Raw genomic sequence first — 17,950 nt, 5'->3', positions numbered from 1 at the left:
GAGTTAACCAAATCTCAGCTATGTCACCTTTTGAAAGTCTGGCCTAATCCATAATAGGGAAAGGAGATTAAAGGAAATCTTAGTGGTTATTGGTCCCATCGCTCTTTTTTTATAGATAAAGAAGCTGAGACATTGAGAGTTCATGTGACTTGTCCAAGATTACATAAATGGCACGATTGTAATTTATACCCAATTCTTAGGACTCCATTTCAGTCTCTTTCCACTGTAACATGCTAATCCAGCATATTTCATATACATTTGAAGAAATTTAAGGCTTAAAGAGGGAGAAAGACTTTACCAAGCCCACCCAGATAATAAGTCGGGGTTAGAACTTGAGCCTAGATCTTTTGCCTCCAAGTCAGAATACTTTCTACAGAATCCAGGTACCTTTCTAATCAAACTCTCTATTTGTAGATATTCCTAAAGGCTAACATCTCCTTTGATCTCATTCTTAGAGATGACTTTCCTAATTTTCCTAATTGAGATGGTTATCATGCAATGGGAACTGTTTCAAAAATTTTCCCTATCTTCATGTATCCTCCTCTTATTTTCTGTCTCAGAAAATGAGAAAAATCCTTATAAAATAGGAAAATGCATGTAAAAGCACTTTGTGTAGTAGAAAGTACCTTACAAATGTCAATTATTATTATTACTATCCCTTTTTCTTACCAAAGATAAACCCTGCCCTCAAGGGGCTATGAAATATATAGTCTTCCCTTGGTTGATGCAGACTATTGCCTCCTCTATACCATAATAGACAATTTTCATTAGTTGTGACCAGAAATTTTCTAATTTAGTGTCTGGTCCTCCAGTGAAGGCCCATTTTAGACTGTTCCCTGGAAGAAAAGATATATAGTCCATCTCCAGCCCCATACTCAAAACCTTTCCATCTTAAAGAACATAGCTGTACTTCTCTGGTATAATCTTGAAGAACTCAATCACCTTCCTAGTACTATTGGAAAAAACATTAGAATAAGATTTGGTAATAGCCAAACTTCCCCTATCCTGAGAACACTGGGATTTGACCTATGTTGTCCGACTTTTAAAAAATTATCCAGTTTCAGGGGCAGCTAAATGGCACAGGGGATAGAGCATTGCCCCTGAAGTTAGGAGGACCTGAGCTCAAATTTGGCCTCAGACACTTAATAGTTCCCAACTGTGTGATCTTGGGCAAGTCATTTAACCCCAAATGCCTCAGCAAAAACAAACCAAAACAAAATGATCCTGTTTTTGACCTTTCCTTTAAAGCCATGCTTTTTAAAAAAGTCACCTACAGTTTCATCAGTTTCTCCACTTAAACAGCAAACATTTTTTGATGCCTACTGTGTTAGTAGCTCGTGAGATAAAAGAATTTAGATATGATACTATCTGTTCTTTCCTTAACCTCTTGCAAACTGGCCTAAGCCCTCTCTAAACTAAAACTTCTCCTTTGAAAGCTGCCATTGCTCATATTTTTGTCAGCATTCATTATAGTTAACTGCCTCTTCTGACTTGAAACTCACTCTTCTAGCTTTCATTACATTAAACTTTTCTTCATTCTCTCTTTTTATCTGTCTGGATTGTCATCCTTTTCCCTTACCCTAACTGTAAGAATTCTTTGAGTATGTCTCCTAGACCCTCCTCTTCCCTCTCTACAAGATCTTCCTTAATTACTTCATTTATTCCCCTGGTTTCAACTACCTTCCTTTTGTAGTTGAATCCCTGGTTTATATCCCTAGTTTTGATATCTTGCCTGAGTTCATTACTGATTTTTCCAGTATCTGCTGGGAAATCATTACCATTATCTTAAAGCCATTTCAAACTAAACTCACCATCTCCTTCCCCTTTACTTCATCATTGTTACTGATGGCGCCATCCTTTTCCCAGTCATTCAGGCTCAAACTCCAGTGTCATCTTTGACACTTTCTTCTTCCTCTTTTTCCACATCCCATCAATTGCTCTGAACTATCAATTCTACCTCTTTAATACCTTTCATAAACATTTCCCTCCTTTTCTTTCTCACTGGAGCTGCTCTATTCCTTAGTGTATATATTCTCTGGATTCTTGGAAAAGCTTCCTAACTAGTCCACACCCTCTCATCCCCAGTTTTACAGATGAGGAAACTTGGGCCTAGAGAAGTTCATTATTCTGTTTAAAATCACCTCCATTCTAAATGCAAGGATTCAAATGCAGGTCCTTTGACTCCAAATCCAGTGCTTTCTAGTAATTGTACTGTGTCATTTTATATAAAAGTCTTCTCCCTCTTATTTCCTGTAAGTTTTTTAAGGGTAGGGAGTTGTGATGGATTCCTAAGTGCTGCCTCTTCCATGGAGTCTTCCCTGGTCCTTTACACAATTTCTACTTTGCCTAAAACTCTTGGAACAACTTATATTGTCTTCTTGCTGTCAATATTTGTGGTACAGATCTTTTTCCATAGCTGTAAGCCTTTGAGACCAAGGCATAGCTTTTGTTAGATTAGAGAATGGCATTAAGTCAGTGTTGGTTAAATGAAAAGAAGGGGAGGCTAGTCGTTTTAAAACAAAGTTTCTACACTTGATTTGTGATGCTATTACAGTAATTCTGACAAGAGCTCACTTTTGGTGGTAACCAAAGAAAATCTAACATTTTACCCTCAAATTAAAATAAATCATATAGGAAACCAAACCATTCTCCAATTGATAAATGTTCAAGGGATATGAACAGACAATTCTCAGATGATGAAATTGAAACTATTTCCACTCATATGAAAGCATGTTCCAAATCACTACTGATCAGAGAAATGCAAATTAAGACAACTCTGAGATACCACTACACACCTGTCAGATTGGCTAAAATGACAGGAACAAATAATGATGAATGCTGGAGGGGCTGTGGGAAAACTGGGATACTGATGCATTGTTGGTGGAGTTGTGAAAGAATCTAGCCATTCTGGAGAGCAATCTGGAATTATGCCCAAAAAGTTGTCAAACTGTGCATACCCTTTGACCCAGCATTGCTGCTATTGGGCTTATATCCCAAAGAAATACTAAAGAGTGGAAAGGGACCTGTATATGCCAAAATGTTTGTGGCAGCTCTTTTTGTTGTAGCTAGAAACTGGAAGTTGAATGGATGTCCATCAATTGGAGAATGGTTGGGTAAATTGTGGTATATGAAGGTCATGGAATATTATTGCTCTGTAAGAAATGACCAGCAGGAGGAATACAGAGAGGCCTGGAGAGACTTAAATCAACTGTTGCTGAGTGAAATGAACAGAAACAGAAGATCGCTGTACACTTCAACAACAATTCTGTATGAAGATATATTCTGATGGAAGTGGATATCTTCAACATAAAGAAGATCCAACTCACTTCCAGTTGATCAATGATGGACAGAAATAACTACACTCAGAGAAGGAACACTGGGAAGCGAATGTAAATTGTTAGCACTACTGTCTATCTACCCAGGTTACTTATACCTTCGGAAGCTAATAATTAATGTGCAACAAGAAAATGGTATTTGCACACATATATTGTATCTAGGTTATATTGTAACACATGTAAAATGTATGGGATTACCTGCCATCGGGGGGAGGGAGTGGAGGGAGGGAGGGGATAATTTGGAAAATGAATAAAAAAAAAATGATTTGCCCAAATTAAAAAAAAAAAATTAAAATAAATCAGCAAAAGCCAAGTCACAGTCTCTAAGCTACTTTCTAGCCACAGTCACACACCCGTGAATGTTCAAAGTGGTGTGAAAGCTCTTGAATTACAAGCAGTGGTTAGGATATGCATCCTGAGACCAAAGTTGAATCTTCATTTTTCTCCCTCCTCCCACTCTGGCCTTCACATTTTAGAAGAGTTTCCACTGCAGGGATTGGGAGCAAGATAGAGATGGGAAAAATATAAAGAAAGCATATGGAAGGATTTCTAAAGAGTCAAGCTTAGATCTTCAAGTTTTTGTTGGAATGGTAAGTGTCTGCACTCTGTGCACCTTGCAGAACAAAAAGTAGCCATAACTTTTAGGTGCTTCTGCTGTAAGTACAGACAAGCCAACATGCATAGAATGACCTTTTCAAGCTAAGTGAGCAGTATCCAATTTACTGATGGAGAAAGTAGTAACATGCGATAAGGGAAGGGAACTGTGATCAAGAGGAATAAATGCAATGGAAAAAACACTGACCACTTCTGGTAAACTTATTCATCAAAGAAGTATTGAGTTCCAGCTGAAGGTAGGGTTCTGTGCTTGGTACCAGAACAAAGAGAAGGTCATCATTGTGGGGTGGGAGATTTGGGGAAAACTTTATGGAATAGAAGTAACAGATTTCAAAAACAATTAGGGTTTATATTTGATTTTTGAGGAAAAAATCATTTTTGTTATGAGTGTATTATATTTTATCTTATTCTTTGCTCCTTGATATTACATGTTAGTTCCCAGCAAGTGGAAAGTGTTTTTCTTAAATTGACAGTATGATTATTTGAGAGACATTGATGTAGGTAACAAAATCTCTGAATTGGAAAACAGGAAAGAGATAGGTTCTAATTCCCTTTCTGATATGCATTAGTTCTCTGATGTTGGGCAAACTACTTATCCCCTTTAAACTTCAGTTTTCTTATCTATAAAATGAAGATAGTGATATTTAAGAAGCATACCTGCATAGGCATACTTGTGATACCTATATCACAGAACCACACTGAGAATTGAATGAATAAATGCCATACTAAAATGTTTTGTAAATCTTAAAGTACTATATTAATGTCATCTATAATAATGATCACTGTTCTTTAAAATAAAATAAATGGATTTTATGTTGAACTTTAAAATTTACAAAGCACTTTAGTACAATATTTTATTTGATCCTTATGATCCTTTTATATGATCCCATGTAACAGATACTAAAGATATTCATATTTAATTAACAACAGTACTATGAATAATACCTTTTAAATCATATCTTATATCCTATCAATGAGTGTCCACTTTTCAGAACCATCTCATAAAGAAGTCTTTTGTCTAGCAATCTTGAGATTTTTGGAATGTTATTAATGGTATCGATAATGACTGTTTTACGTCTTGAGGTTTACAAAGCATTTACATGTATTTTCTCATTTGAAACTTGATTGTTATAAGAGGGTTACCTTTAATATGTTGGTCTCCTCAATAGGATCATTTGTCTCTTCTCCTCAGTGTACCGATCCACAAAAGTTATTCAACATTGCAAATGAGCTCCTCCATACTGAAGAAGCCTATGTCAAAAGATTGCACCTACTGGACCAGGTAGATTAAACTTCAATTAAAATGATTTTTAAAATTCTTTCTTACTTCAGCCTTTTGCCTGAAGCTGAAGCCTTTTTTTTAAAAATATGAACAAATGTTCTTTTGTTTTAAATTATCATTGTTTGCTTGGTTTTTATTTTCCTTGTGTTTTTTTTTCACTTTTGATCTTTTTTGTGTGTGGGTATGCAGCATGACAAATATGGAAATATATTTTGAATTATGTGTGTTTAACCTAGATGGGATTGTTTATTGTCGTGGGGAGAGGGAGGAAAGGGAGAAAAATTTGGAACACCAGGTTTTGCAAAAGTGAATATTGAAAACTATCTTTGCATGTCTTTGGGAAAATAAAATACTATTAAAAACTACAGAAAAAAACACTATTATATGCAGAGTGTTTTGGTATTTAGGGAAAAGAATAATCAGTTTGCAGAAAATAAAAGCAACTCTGAGTTCTCATTTCACTTCAGACACTTGCTAGTTGTGCTGTGGGCAATAACTTTGCTTCTCTGGACCTCCATTTCCTCAGCTGTAAAGTGAAGGGCTTGGACTCAAAGCCATTCTGATTCTATAGTCTGGTCTTTCTCTGTTCAGTGTATCAAGAAGGTTATATCCCAACCTGCTCTTAAGGAATGGAGCCCTCATTAATTAACACATCCTCTTGTTATTGTAGGATGTAAGGGTTTCTTAGAGAGGAAAGGGGACAGAAAAAGATGAATATATTTAGAAATGATTATGAAGTGGCCAAAAAATCATGTATCAATAATTTAAAAATATATAAAATAAAGTCTCTTATTTCAATTTGAGAACCAAAGGCCAAAGATTAATTCCTTCTGCAATCTTTCCACTTATTGTCCAGTCTTCTATCCTATATGATCTTGAACCATTTTTCAGAATAAAGTTGGAAAGGCAAATAGTGTGATGTTCCTTTCTTTGTGCAGGAAGTATGCTAGAGTGGGAAGAGACCAACCTTTGGAAACCAGGAATTAGATGGATGATTTTGGGCCACTTGTTCCCCTTTCTGAGCAAAAAATCCAAATTTTTTCCTTTTGTGTAAATTGAGAAAAATAATCACCCTATCTTTGCCCTTTTCTTGGGGCTTTTATAAGGATCAAATAAAGATTATGGATATGAAAGGTCTTTGTAAATATACAGTATAATAATTAGCTCAATAAATGAAAGAAAATCTCAATATATACACTGCATGTATGTGTGTGTGTGTATGACTAACTGTGTTATTTGTGTTGATTTTTAATTAACTAAAGAAGTAAATATTTTGAAGATTCTTTTTTATAAACTATTTCAGGCAATTTGAAGGCAGATTAAATGTTATTCTTTTCTTTCATATAAGCCTGCATTTTTTTTAGAGATTTCATCCATTACTAGACTTTTATTTCTAATGTAGAGTATTCCTTTTTTTTTTTTTTTTTAAAGTTTTAACTTAGCCCAGGTCCTTTTATTATAAAATCTATTGTGCTTTCATCATACCATTTGAACTTGACTGCAACTTCCCTTTAAACAGTATACTCCCTTCAACCAGTTTAAGTGATTTTTAAAAGTTTATGGCTAAATACAAATAGTATTCCTTTTTAATCATGGAATATATTTGCCTTGAAAGCAAATATGTGCATTCTAAAGGTTTTTTTCTTCACAAAGCAAATACTTTGTCTTAAGTGGAAATGAATGATCTGAACAAATTTCATTTAGTGATTTCTTGGTTATTCAACTGCAGGTTTTTTGCACCAAGTTGGCAGAAGCTGGTATTCCATCTGAAGTGACAACTGGTATCTTCTCCAACATTTCTTCTATTTACTGTTTCCATGGACAGTTTCTTTTACCAGAGCTGCAAACTCGAATTACTCAAGAATGGTGAGTACTGATCTCAAGTTGACACTGAAAGAATGATAGAATATTTGCTGTTTGTTTGGGAGGAGATTTTACAAATTTTTTTCTTAGCAGTTTTTTTTTCTCCCTGTGCATGTAATATATGTGGAGTGGTCCTGAGAATTTATTTAATTCCCTCTGAAGACTTTTTAAGAATAGCTATGAAACTCCAAGACTTTATTATAAGTAATTCAACAATGTTACTGTATACATATATTATTGAAATTTGTATATAGATAGATATAGATATAGTCAATTTATTTTAGTGTCCACTATAACAAAGCACTGTGCTCAGTGCTGGAAATACAGATATAAAAAATGATGCAATCCCTGCCCTCAGGGAGCTTACTGGGTTATTGGAGATATAACATGTACATAGACAAGTTTAGCATAAAGTAAAGTGTAATAGTAACAAAGCAAAGATCAAACAATCAACAAGCATTTTAAAGCACCTGTTGTATGCCTTTGCACCACACTAAATGATAAGACTACAAAAGAAAAAGATATATTCATTGTCCTCAAGGAGCTTACATTCTCTTAGGGGAGTAATGTATACGTATAAGTATATGCAAAGTAAGTACAGATTGATTTGGGGGAGAGGGACGTGCTAGCAATATGAGAAAAGCTTCTCATAGAAAGGGCTCCTTCAGTTGAACTTTGTGATCTAGTAAATACTCAGGAAAATTGTAAGAAGTAGAGATCACTTTAAGTTGGGAAAATATGGAATGCTTCCTGAAGGATGAACTATCTGAGCTGAACCTGAGAAGGGGGAAGATTTTGATGGTCGAAGAGGAAATATATTCCAGACATATATTATTTCACAGAGCCAGATGATGAGTTGTTAAATTCAGAAAACAACTCCAGCTTACATTTATAAAACCTGTGACTGTGCTGTTTGTTGATGATGACATTCCTAATGATCTCTTTCTAAATAGGATCATTTTGATAGTTTTTGTGTTGCTAAAATGCAGCATGAAACAGCAGTGTTTCTTCACCCTCTAAATAAATCCTTTTGCTATGTGTCATACTGCCTGTCTACCTGCTGGGCAGAGCTTCCCCACCTTCTGATGATCAGGTGATTGCTCCAGTTAACAGCTAAAGGGGATTGCTGCTGTGGGATTAATAAGGGTTTCTGAATTTCATCACTCTTCAAAATTTTATTTGCCATTAGTCTGGGTTAAACCCTCTCTGCTTTCTGGGACATGACAAATCAGTTTTGCTTTCAGTGCTTCTTTCCCTCTCCCATTATTCCCTTTCTCCTTTTTTCTTTTTCCCTTCTCTCTTTCCTCCTCCCATGACTGGGACTTGTTGTTTTGGACAGTTGACTTTTAATAGTTCTTGTTTCTGAAGTGGCAGGATAACAGATTATTGTGTGTAAGAAGTTTGTGTCTCCTGCTTAAGTCAGGGAAAGGCAGTTTGCATTTATGAAGCTTTGAAACTTTGCCTTCATAAATGAGTTCTTTGAGCTTCATTTGTAAGATGCTCCTAAACAATACTGTATGAAGGGGTGCAATGGATAGAGCACCAATCTTTGGGTCAGGAGAATCTGACTCAAAACTGGCCTCAGACATTCACTAGTTGTGTGACTGGGCATTTCAATTCTGATTCCTCCCTCCCATCCCCAAATTAAAATGAATGGTGAGCATATCAGACTTGACACAAATTCTGTGCCCTTAAGCAACATGTATTCATTTGTTAGTCATTAACTCTATAATCTCCGTAGAGAGTTACTGTTTTAAGGCTTTGAAGGGGAGAAATTGTTTGCTCATCTGATTTTTTAAAGATGATTCTTGGTCCCAGGCAAGTTCTTTCTCCTCTCTAACTACACCCTCCTCTCCCCCATACTACATACCTTGGACTGGAGCATCTACTCCCTTCTTATTTTCTATTGTGTCTATACAGAATTTCTCTTCCCTTTATAACAAAATATAGTCTCCAAGTTTCTCCTAATAAGTCTACCAAAGTCTCACAATCTTTAATATATTTGTTGCCAATAACCACTAGGAAACAACCGAGTTAAAACATGCAAAAATTGGAAAAGATAAAAAAATAAACTTTAAAAGTCTTAGAATCCCAGGTGACCATTAGAGTGTAAAACTTAGCCTCACTTTGTCCCTGTGAACTCCACCATTCTAGCATATTATACTATTAGGTCAGATACTATAGTATTATTACAACATTATTATAATATTATGTCAGCGTTATGTCATTATGGATACATTCTGCATCACATTTTCCCAAGCATTAAACTGTTACAACATATCACACTTATACTGTCACATTCTTATATGGTTTTTTACAGTATATACTATATGTCATAGTATCATGCTGTAGATTATATTTGTTGTAGCAAAGTTATTCTTAAACCATATGTTATGGTGTTACATAGGTCACATTGTTATGCTGTCTTTTACATTTTTTTAATAGAAATCATCATAATCATCACTTTGTTAATGTCTTCTGATATACCAGTTGCTTTTTATATTTTGGGAGATGGGATAGGGTCATTCTCCAATTTTATTAAGATTTCATTCAGTCAGATTCAGAACCTAGGCAGATGTTTCCATATCTTTGGCAAAGCAATCACATTTTGCAGCTAACAATTATATTCTCTGTATATTACTAACTACTAGAAGCTTTGACCTTTTATTTACTGCCTAGTTTTATTGCAAAACAAAAACCTAAGTGTGAAGAATAGGTTTTCTGCCATTAAAAAACCCATATACTTTGGTAATTTAGTGGATCAATGATCTCACCAATATGAATGCTCCTGCCAACATTGCAAATTGCAACCTTTCTCCCACTCTACTAACATTCATCCTGTATAAGTCTTGCCAATGATCTTTTCATAGTTTTTCCTTAGGACTTCACTCAACTTCCTTTAAATCTTTTGAGTTTACGTAGATTGCAGTGGAACGTACTAGCTACTGTTTTATCCTCACTTTTGCTTCTTGATCAAACTACCTAACTTTTCCAGTTATACAAATGGATACATGTTCTGATAAACCAACTCTATGAGTCATCCATAGTGTGTGTAATAGGTATGTTTCTTATATCTTTTTTCTGTCTATATATTTAGGCTATTCTCTTGAATGTTTAAGGAGCTCATTTAGGAAGCTCATAATTACTCCTGGGCTTAATAAAATAAGCACAGTACTATTTACATACAGGAAATGAAGAGGCCCTCACCATATTTAGAGATTCACCACTCAGTTTGGACTCTATACTGACTTCTTCCATGATGTTGGCTTTTAGAGGAAGGTTGCTTTTGCTTCTTTTATATCCCACTTATTGATATTATTTAAATAAGATTATCTGTTGTTACAGTTTTCATGCACATTGTATTATTTTGACATATGCATGGAAAATACCTTATTTGAGATGGTATTTTGTTCTACCAAATAAAAGGTCTTTCAAAAAAATAATCAGCAAACAGTAAACACAATGAGATCTTGTGGAGTAATTTTCAGTCACTTATATGATTGTCCAGATGTGATCTGCTAAAGAGTATCATTTTTAAAGTTTTCCCATTTCCTTCTTCAGTTTTCATCCAGGATCACCTTGTTGTGTCTGTAGGCTGTCATTTTTGAGATTGTTGTAGTGATGGGGAAATAGAATTATGAGTTACCATTGAAAATTTTATAATAATAAGGCTCATGACTTTTTCTAAGCATTTAATATTCTCTCCTTTTTTAGATTAACTTGAGAAATGATTCTTCAAGGTCTTCAAAACCATATCAACTCCAACATAGACCTCCTTTATGTGTACTTGATCTAATCTAGCTTCTCTTGCATTTCCACTTTACCATGAAATATATCTCCAAATGTGTTGATTCCATTACCATTGATAGAGAAAAGTATTTGTTTTGGCATTCCTCATAGACTTTTTTTCCCCTTTTTGATCTATTCTTTTCAACTTTTATCCTTTTGAGATCACTTTGCTCACTTGGCTTTTTGCTTCCTTGTAAAGGCAAAGCTGGCTAGACTTTTTGTAACCTTGTTTTCCCCTCTACTGCTTCTCAGTTGAGATTGTGCTAATTAAAATTAAATCCAACAAATATTAAGTGCCTACTGTGTACAAGATGCTTTGTTAGGTGCCAGGAAAGATGAAACTGTCCCTATTTTAAATATGCTAGTTGGAGGCAAAGAGAATATGTGTGGTACAAGGAAAACTTGGGGAATGACAAGCTGCTATTGGCTATATCTGGAAAGACATCATGGATGAAATAACATCTGACTTTAGCCTCGAAGGAAAAGGAAGATTCTGGAAGTCAAAAATGAAATGGAAGTTGAATCGAAGTGTGGAAAAAGTGTTTTGCACATAGTATTGTATTATTGAATTCCAATCAAGAAATTTCAGTTTGATTATATGAAGGAAAGTATTATAAAATAAGGCTAGCAAAGCAGGTCATAGCCAGATTGTGGGAAACTTTTTAAATGTCATTCTGAGAAGTTTGTGTTTTACTTGATAATTAAGTAATGTGGACCCACTGTATGGTTAGATCTCTACTTTTAGAAAGATGACTTTGGTAATTATGGAAGATGTATTGAAGAAGGAAGAAACGAATGAGAAGTAGGTAATTTAAGAAAGAGTTGCTAAGAACCTGAATTGGGATGATGACCATGTGAATGAAGATAAGGGAACAGATTCAAGAGATGATATGCATATTAAATTAAAAAGACTTTACAGTTACTAGAAGTTGGAGGATGAGTGAATGATGTCAAAGATGACTCCACCTATTACAAATTGAGGATGATTGTGTCTTCAATATGAAAAGGGAAGTTTGAAGGAAAAATGAGGCCATTCATAGTCAAGTTGAATTTGTGGGATGAGGTAGGACATCTAGAAGGTGATACCTATCAGACAGTGCATGACATAGGATTCTGTGAATGGAGTATAAGACAAAAATTAGAAATGGATTATAGATTTGGGGATCATCTATCTATTTTTGGAGTCATTTTTAGATTTGGAGGATCATCCTTGAAACCAGGGAAGGTAAACAGATCTTTTAAAAAGTTCATTTAGAGTGGCAGCTAGGTGGTACAGTGGGTAGAGCACTTGCCCTGAAGTCGGGAGAACTTGAGTTCAAATCTGGCCTCAGATACTTAACACTTCCTAGCTGTGTGACCCTGGGCTAGTCACTTAACCCTAATTGCCTCAGTTAAAAAAATTTTTTTAATTAATTAAAAATAAACTAAAAAAATAAAAAGTTCTATTGAGAGGAAACAGAAGAGAACCAAAATAAAGTTCTCAACATAGGAGCAGGAAATAGATAATAAACCAAGGCTTCTTAAGACACTAAGAAGTAGTTATCAACGTTCTCAGACAGGTAGGAGGAAAAAGCCAGAGAAAAGTATCACAAAAGCCAAAGGATAGAAGATCCAGGAGGAAAGAAATGGAGTGGTTTACATCAAAAACTGCAGAAAAGTAGACTAAGAGAGAAAAGGTCATTGGATCTATCTATTAATTAAACTTAGGAACTGGTGATAGTCTGCATCTTTTTATTCATTTCTCATCATTTATTTTAAGTATTTTAAAAATAGATCAAATTGGAATTGTTCAAATCATGCCTTATCATGTCTTATAATTTTTATTCTTCTAATTTGGCATTGATTTTCTTCATTGCTCTAATAATTAGCTGGTGTGATACATAGACAGGTGATTAAAAAATCTCTCCAATAATTAGTCATTTCCTTTCAATTCATATGTAACCAATTTCATGATGTAATTTAGTGTTTGACATGTGAGGGCCTTCCTGATTTTATTCTCAAAGAAAGTATTCATTGTATTAAGTATAAAGCTTCTATAAAGTCTATACAGTTTTGACTTCTCTTGTTTCTATATTTCTGAACCATAGTAAATATAAAATCTACATATTTAAATGTTCCTCTCTCTCTTTATGCAGCCCTAACTTACCTTTGTTAATGCCACTTTTGGTAAAAAACCATGTACATTTAATCGAATTGTAAATTAAAAGATCAGTGGCTCAGTTGTAAAAAGGTTCTTTAAGCAAAAAAAGTTGAATTGATTAGGAAATTTAGGAGTGAAACTTTTTGATTTAATTTTGATTTTGATTTGAACGATTGGTAAATGTTCAGAGTGCAGATGATTTAAAGGCTAAATAAAAATTAATGTTCTCTATGATTCTGGAATTATCACATTAAAATCTAAACAATTTATTCATCTTCTAATGAAATAAGTTAATGTTTTACTTAAAAAAAAAAAGTATAATGTAACTTTAAACTCTGAAACTTGGACAGTTTCTAAAGAAGTTAACTTTCTAGATGAGCTGATGAAGAAAGTTGTTAAGCAGCCAAATAAATGTTTTCTATAAAATATATACCAGGCTATTGAATAGAATTATGGGCCTAGGGTAATTTTCTTTCTTTATGAATTGGTGACAAAGATTTTTATGACTGCCAGCCTCAAGTCAGAAATTGAAGGAAACACAGCCTTTGACCAGAAAAAGAAATAAGAAAATTAGAGAAGTGCTAGTAAATTAATTTTTTCGACAATCATTAAATATATACTATGTATTATGGCAAGCTAAGAAAGAGAAATAAGTAACAGTATTCTTTAAGTAGAAATATCCAAAGCTAAGGTTAGGGGGACAAATAACCAGAAACAGTTTTGACAATAAGATAAGTTTTTAGATGAGTTAGAAAGTTATTATTCTTACCAGAGTCCATGCATAATACAGAAATTTGTAAAAGCTAGATATTGAAATGGTTAAAAGTTATGTAAAAATCTAGAAAGAAATATAAATGATGACAGCATGGAAAAATTCTTCAAATTGTTAATTAGAGAAATGCTACATAAAATACAGTTGATTCTCATTATTTGTGGATTCCCTGTTTGCTAATTTTCCAACTCACTAAACTTTATTTTTACCCTTAAAATCAGTACTCCCAAGTTGAAGTTGAACAAGGTTGATGCTCTAACTTGTTTTGGTCTGCAAACGTTCTTTTTGTGATCTATTCAGTGCCTTTTTTTTTTTTTTTTTTGGCATTTTGGTGCTTTTCTCGGTGATATTACTATTTAAAATGATCTTCAACTGTAGTGCTAAAGTGTTGTCTAGCCTTATAGAGAAAATATATGTTAGATTTGATTCATGCATGTCATAGTCCAGTTGATCATGAGTTCAATCTTAGTGAATCAACAATATAATACATCCAGAAAAAGAAAGAAGAAATTCTCAAGTCTGAATATAAGGCTGCTCCATAAAGTACTAAAGTAAATGTGTGTAAAAGGAGCCTACACCTGCATTTATCTCTCCTAGAAACAATTCAGTGTTTGTAGCAATTTTATAAAAGATATATTTTATATATTAAATATTAGATATTTTTATATTACTATATTAAATTAGATATATTTTATATTAAATATTAGATATATTTTATATTAAAGATATTTTATAAAAGATACTACCATGAATTAAGTAGAATCAGATGTAATTCCTAGGTTTCACCTAATGCCTATCAGGTTGTCAGGAATGACAAAGAAATAGTTGATGTTTGAGGGACTTTGAAAAGACAGATATATAAATATACTGTTTGTGGAAATAAGACTAGGGCCAACTGTTCTGGAAAACAATTTGGAACTGTACAAGAAAAATCACTAAACTGCACATATCTTTTGATCTAGCAATTCTACTACAAGGCTTTTGTACAAGTAGAAAAATGACAGAAGTTAGTGATAAAGTCACAATAACATAAATTAATATTTTAAAATTGCTTAGGTTAACTGTTTTGGTAAAGACATTTTTATAATAGAAAAGATTATAATTCGTGTGTGTCTGGTCAAATGAGCTGAAGCTGAGAACTAGAAAAAGTGATTCTAGTACTTTCTACCACAGTGATTTTGTTATGCTATTCTACTGGCATATGAAATTGGATTAGAGAGTTACAAACCTGATCTAATTATCACTATAAGGCTGAAATTAAATAAGAAAATAAAAGCATAGCCTTATGATATTATTATATAAATAAAATACACTGTATTTTACAAACATTCATATTGCATTAAGAATTATGAAGAATCCCATGTTGATGACTTTTAAATAGTAGAAAATAGTAGTAGTTGAGATTCAAATGTTCATGAAGCCATATAGGATCCAAGCTGTAGGATAAGCCTGGTTATCCTGTTGAGAAAGAAACGGGAAATGCATTTAATAAATTCAATATGGCTGCAGAGGAAGTTCTCTGATGACCTCTGATTTTAAAAGGACATGTACAAAAGATTAAATATGGGGACTATAGCCCAGGATGAATACAGATAGGTGACTTTGGACTTATAGAAGAAAGACTTCAAGCTCAGATATGCTGAGGCTTTTAAAAAATCATAAAACACAATAAAAAGGGGGTTGTTTGAAAAAATAAGAATGAGAAAGGGGAAAGTATATTACTTGGGGCAGATAATACAATATTACCCAGATGACAGAAAGCAGTACTGTTAAATCCTGAAGAACAGGCCAGCTCCAGCTAATAAGTGGCTTTACATTATGAGTTATTTCATCTTCAATGTTAAGAGAAAATTCCCTGGAAAACTCGAAACTCCTGCTCCCTTTTTTGGATGCTAAGACGACATATTCCAGGGAAGTCTATTTTATGATCAGTTCAGCTCATATCTAGTGACACAGGACTTCCCTCATCCCATGGCTGCACATTACAAATAGATTGTTTGCCTTTTTTTTTTTTTTTAAACCCCTTGTGTTGCTAATTCCTTAACACCTTGTAGACTGACAAATTCAAGACCATAATTCTCAGCATATGTCTTTGGCACACAGGGTAAGTCATTCAAGATGAAAGTAAATATAGAATAAGAATAGTAAAAAAAGGAGCAGTTAGAGTCAATATGAGATCTCTTTGTATAGAAGTTTCCAAGTACTTGTTCTCTCAAGAGGCAACTGATAGCAATCTTTGGTAAATATCTGGTAACTTCCAGGGAGACACTTTCTTAATGAAACAATCCTGGTGTATACTAGATTATAGAAGACGTGGACATTTGGGGGACATGTGTCAGTCAGAAGCCAAATAGCAAACAGCTAGACTGGAAAGACTCCCTTCACTATAGTCAAGCAAGAAAAAAAAAAAGAAGAGGAACAGAAAAATCCCAAGCTGCATAGTCCCCAGGCCCTTAAAAGTTTTAAAGAAACTTATTTGAACAAGGTCAAATAACAATTGAGCCAACATCTCAATTCACCAAATATTTATTTAAATTAGTCTTTTCTCTTCATTCCTGAAGTCCTTGGTGATGCTAATCTAGAGTAAAGGGCCCTGGATATTCTTTGTATTGTTAGAAAGAGTACAATATAATTATAACAAAAGATAACAAAAAAACATAAAACTTAGTCTCCTCTTGAGCAAAAAATTCCCTTCTCTGTTTTATATCTTAGCCAAAATCTGTTTTTTGAAAATCTGGATGAAAACTCAACTTTAGCTATAACTTTCAAATACTACAATTTCCTCTAATCTTTCCTTGCTGAACTCATTCCAGAACATCATGTACATTACAGAATGCCTCTGTATTAGTGATCACTAGTCTAACCTGTACCTAAATGATGGAAGATTTCTCCCTTCATGATATCTGTGCCTGACGATCTTCATTGACTCTGTATGTAACTATAACTCATCATTTCCCGTTCCTCTTTTAGATATTTTAAATCACTTTAAAGTATTTCTTTATATTGAACCAAAATCTGCCATCCTACAAGTTTTACCAATTATTATTAGTTCTGCTATCTGATAAAGAAAAGTTTAATCATTCTTCTATGTGATCAATCTCCAAACACTTAAGCATGATTATCATGTTCCTTCAAGTTTCTCTTTTTCTTAGTTTTATCTCTTATCATCTTTTGACACAGCTATTAGTCTCCTAATTGGTCTTCATCTTCCTAAGCAGAGTTCTGCACTCTTCTGTTCAAAAATCTCATAGCTCCCTGTTGCCTCAAGAAAAAACTCCTCAATCTGATATTTAAATCTCTCTCCAATCTGACTTCCACCTACTTTCCCAGCCTTTCACGTACTGTATTTCAGCCCAGATGGCTTTATTGCTAGTTTTGTCCAAAACTTAATTGTAACGAGCTGTTGTCTCTAGAAGCTGCTGGATCGCTCTCTGGGAAGAGATCTGCTGTGTCTACTCAAATCTTTCAGACAGATTCTTCTTCCTGTAGTGAACCGTTGTCTCCAGGCAGTTGCTGTTAACTCTTGTCCTTAGAAGTGACTTCCCTTCCTGCAGAGAGCCCCGTCAAGCCAGATGTAATGCAAAGTCTTCCTTCTTGAATCCTGGCTCTGAATCTCCTCCAGCTCTTATCCTTCTCCAGGCCGATCTGCTCTCTGCGCCCAGTGCTGTCTCTTTTTATCCTCCCAGAGAATGGGCGTGGGATAATGCAAGGGCTTCTGGGAAGAACCACCCCAGCCAATGAGCTTGCCCCCTCTATCAAGTCAACCTGAGTTCTCACCTTGTAATTGTCCAGAAAACCTCAGTTCTCACTTAGTAATCATAACATCTCCCCCTTTCTTTTGATTTAGAACATAGGACAGTCGTGACCTTGAAACATAAATCCATCAATATGGGAAGTATTACAGATAATTACATAAATGACCTTGAAACATAAATCCATCAATATGGGAAGTATTACAGATAATTACATAAATTACATAAGCACATAGTAACATAGTAACGTAACACATGCTAGAAGTATATAACATAATCATAAATTGAAAATTTATAAATGTCCATAAGTCCATTGTCCATTAGTCTCATCTTGTGTGAGGAAGTCCAATGATTCCTGCTGGTTTTTAAAGTTCTTTAACAGTCTTCTTATTATCCATGCTC

At 34.2% G+C, this 17,950-nt stretch overlaps 1 protein-coding gene across 7 annotated transcripts in view; it reads left to right on the top strand.

The window, feature by feature from the left end:
- FGD3 (FYVE, RhoGEF and PH domain containing 3) overlaps positions 1-17,950 on the top strand; it is a 191,575-nt gene that overhangs the window by 113,355 nt on the left and 60,270 nt on the right. For all 7 annotated transcript variants that reach the window (XM_074283056.1, XM_074283055.1, XM_074283054.1 and 4 more), the window contains exons 5-6: positions 5,143-5,232; positions 6,962-7,098. In XM_074283056.1, coding sequence (XP_074139157.1) covers positions 5,143-5,232; positions 6,962-7,098 — 227 coding nt within the window. The remainder of the gene's footprint in view (positions 1-5,142; positions 5,233-6,961; positions 7,099-17,950) is intronic.

The sequence above is a fragment of the Sminthopsis crassicaudata genome, chromosome 1 (assembly GCF_048593235.1).
Source record: "Sminthopsis crassicaudata isolate SCR6 chromosome 1, ASM4859323v1, whole genome shotgun sequence".
NCBI classification, from domain to species: domain Eukaryota; kingdom Metazoa; phylum Chordata; class Mammalia; order Dasyuromorphia; family Dasyuridae; genus Sminthopsis; species Sminthopsis crassicaudata.
Note: the sequence above shows the minus strand (reverse complement) of the source record. Positions and strands in the feature narration are given on the sequence as shown.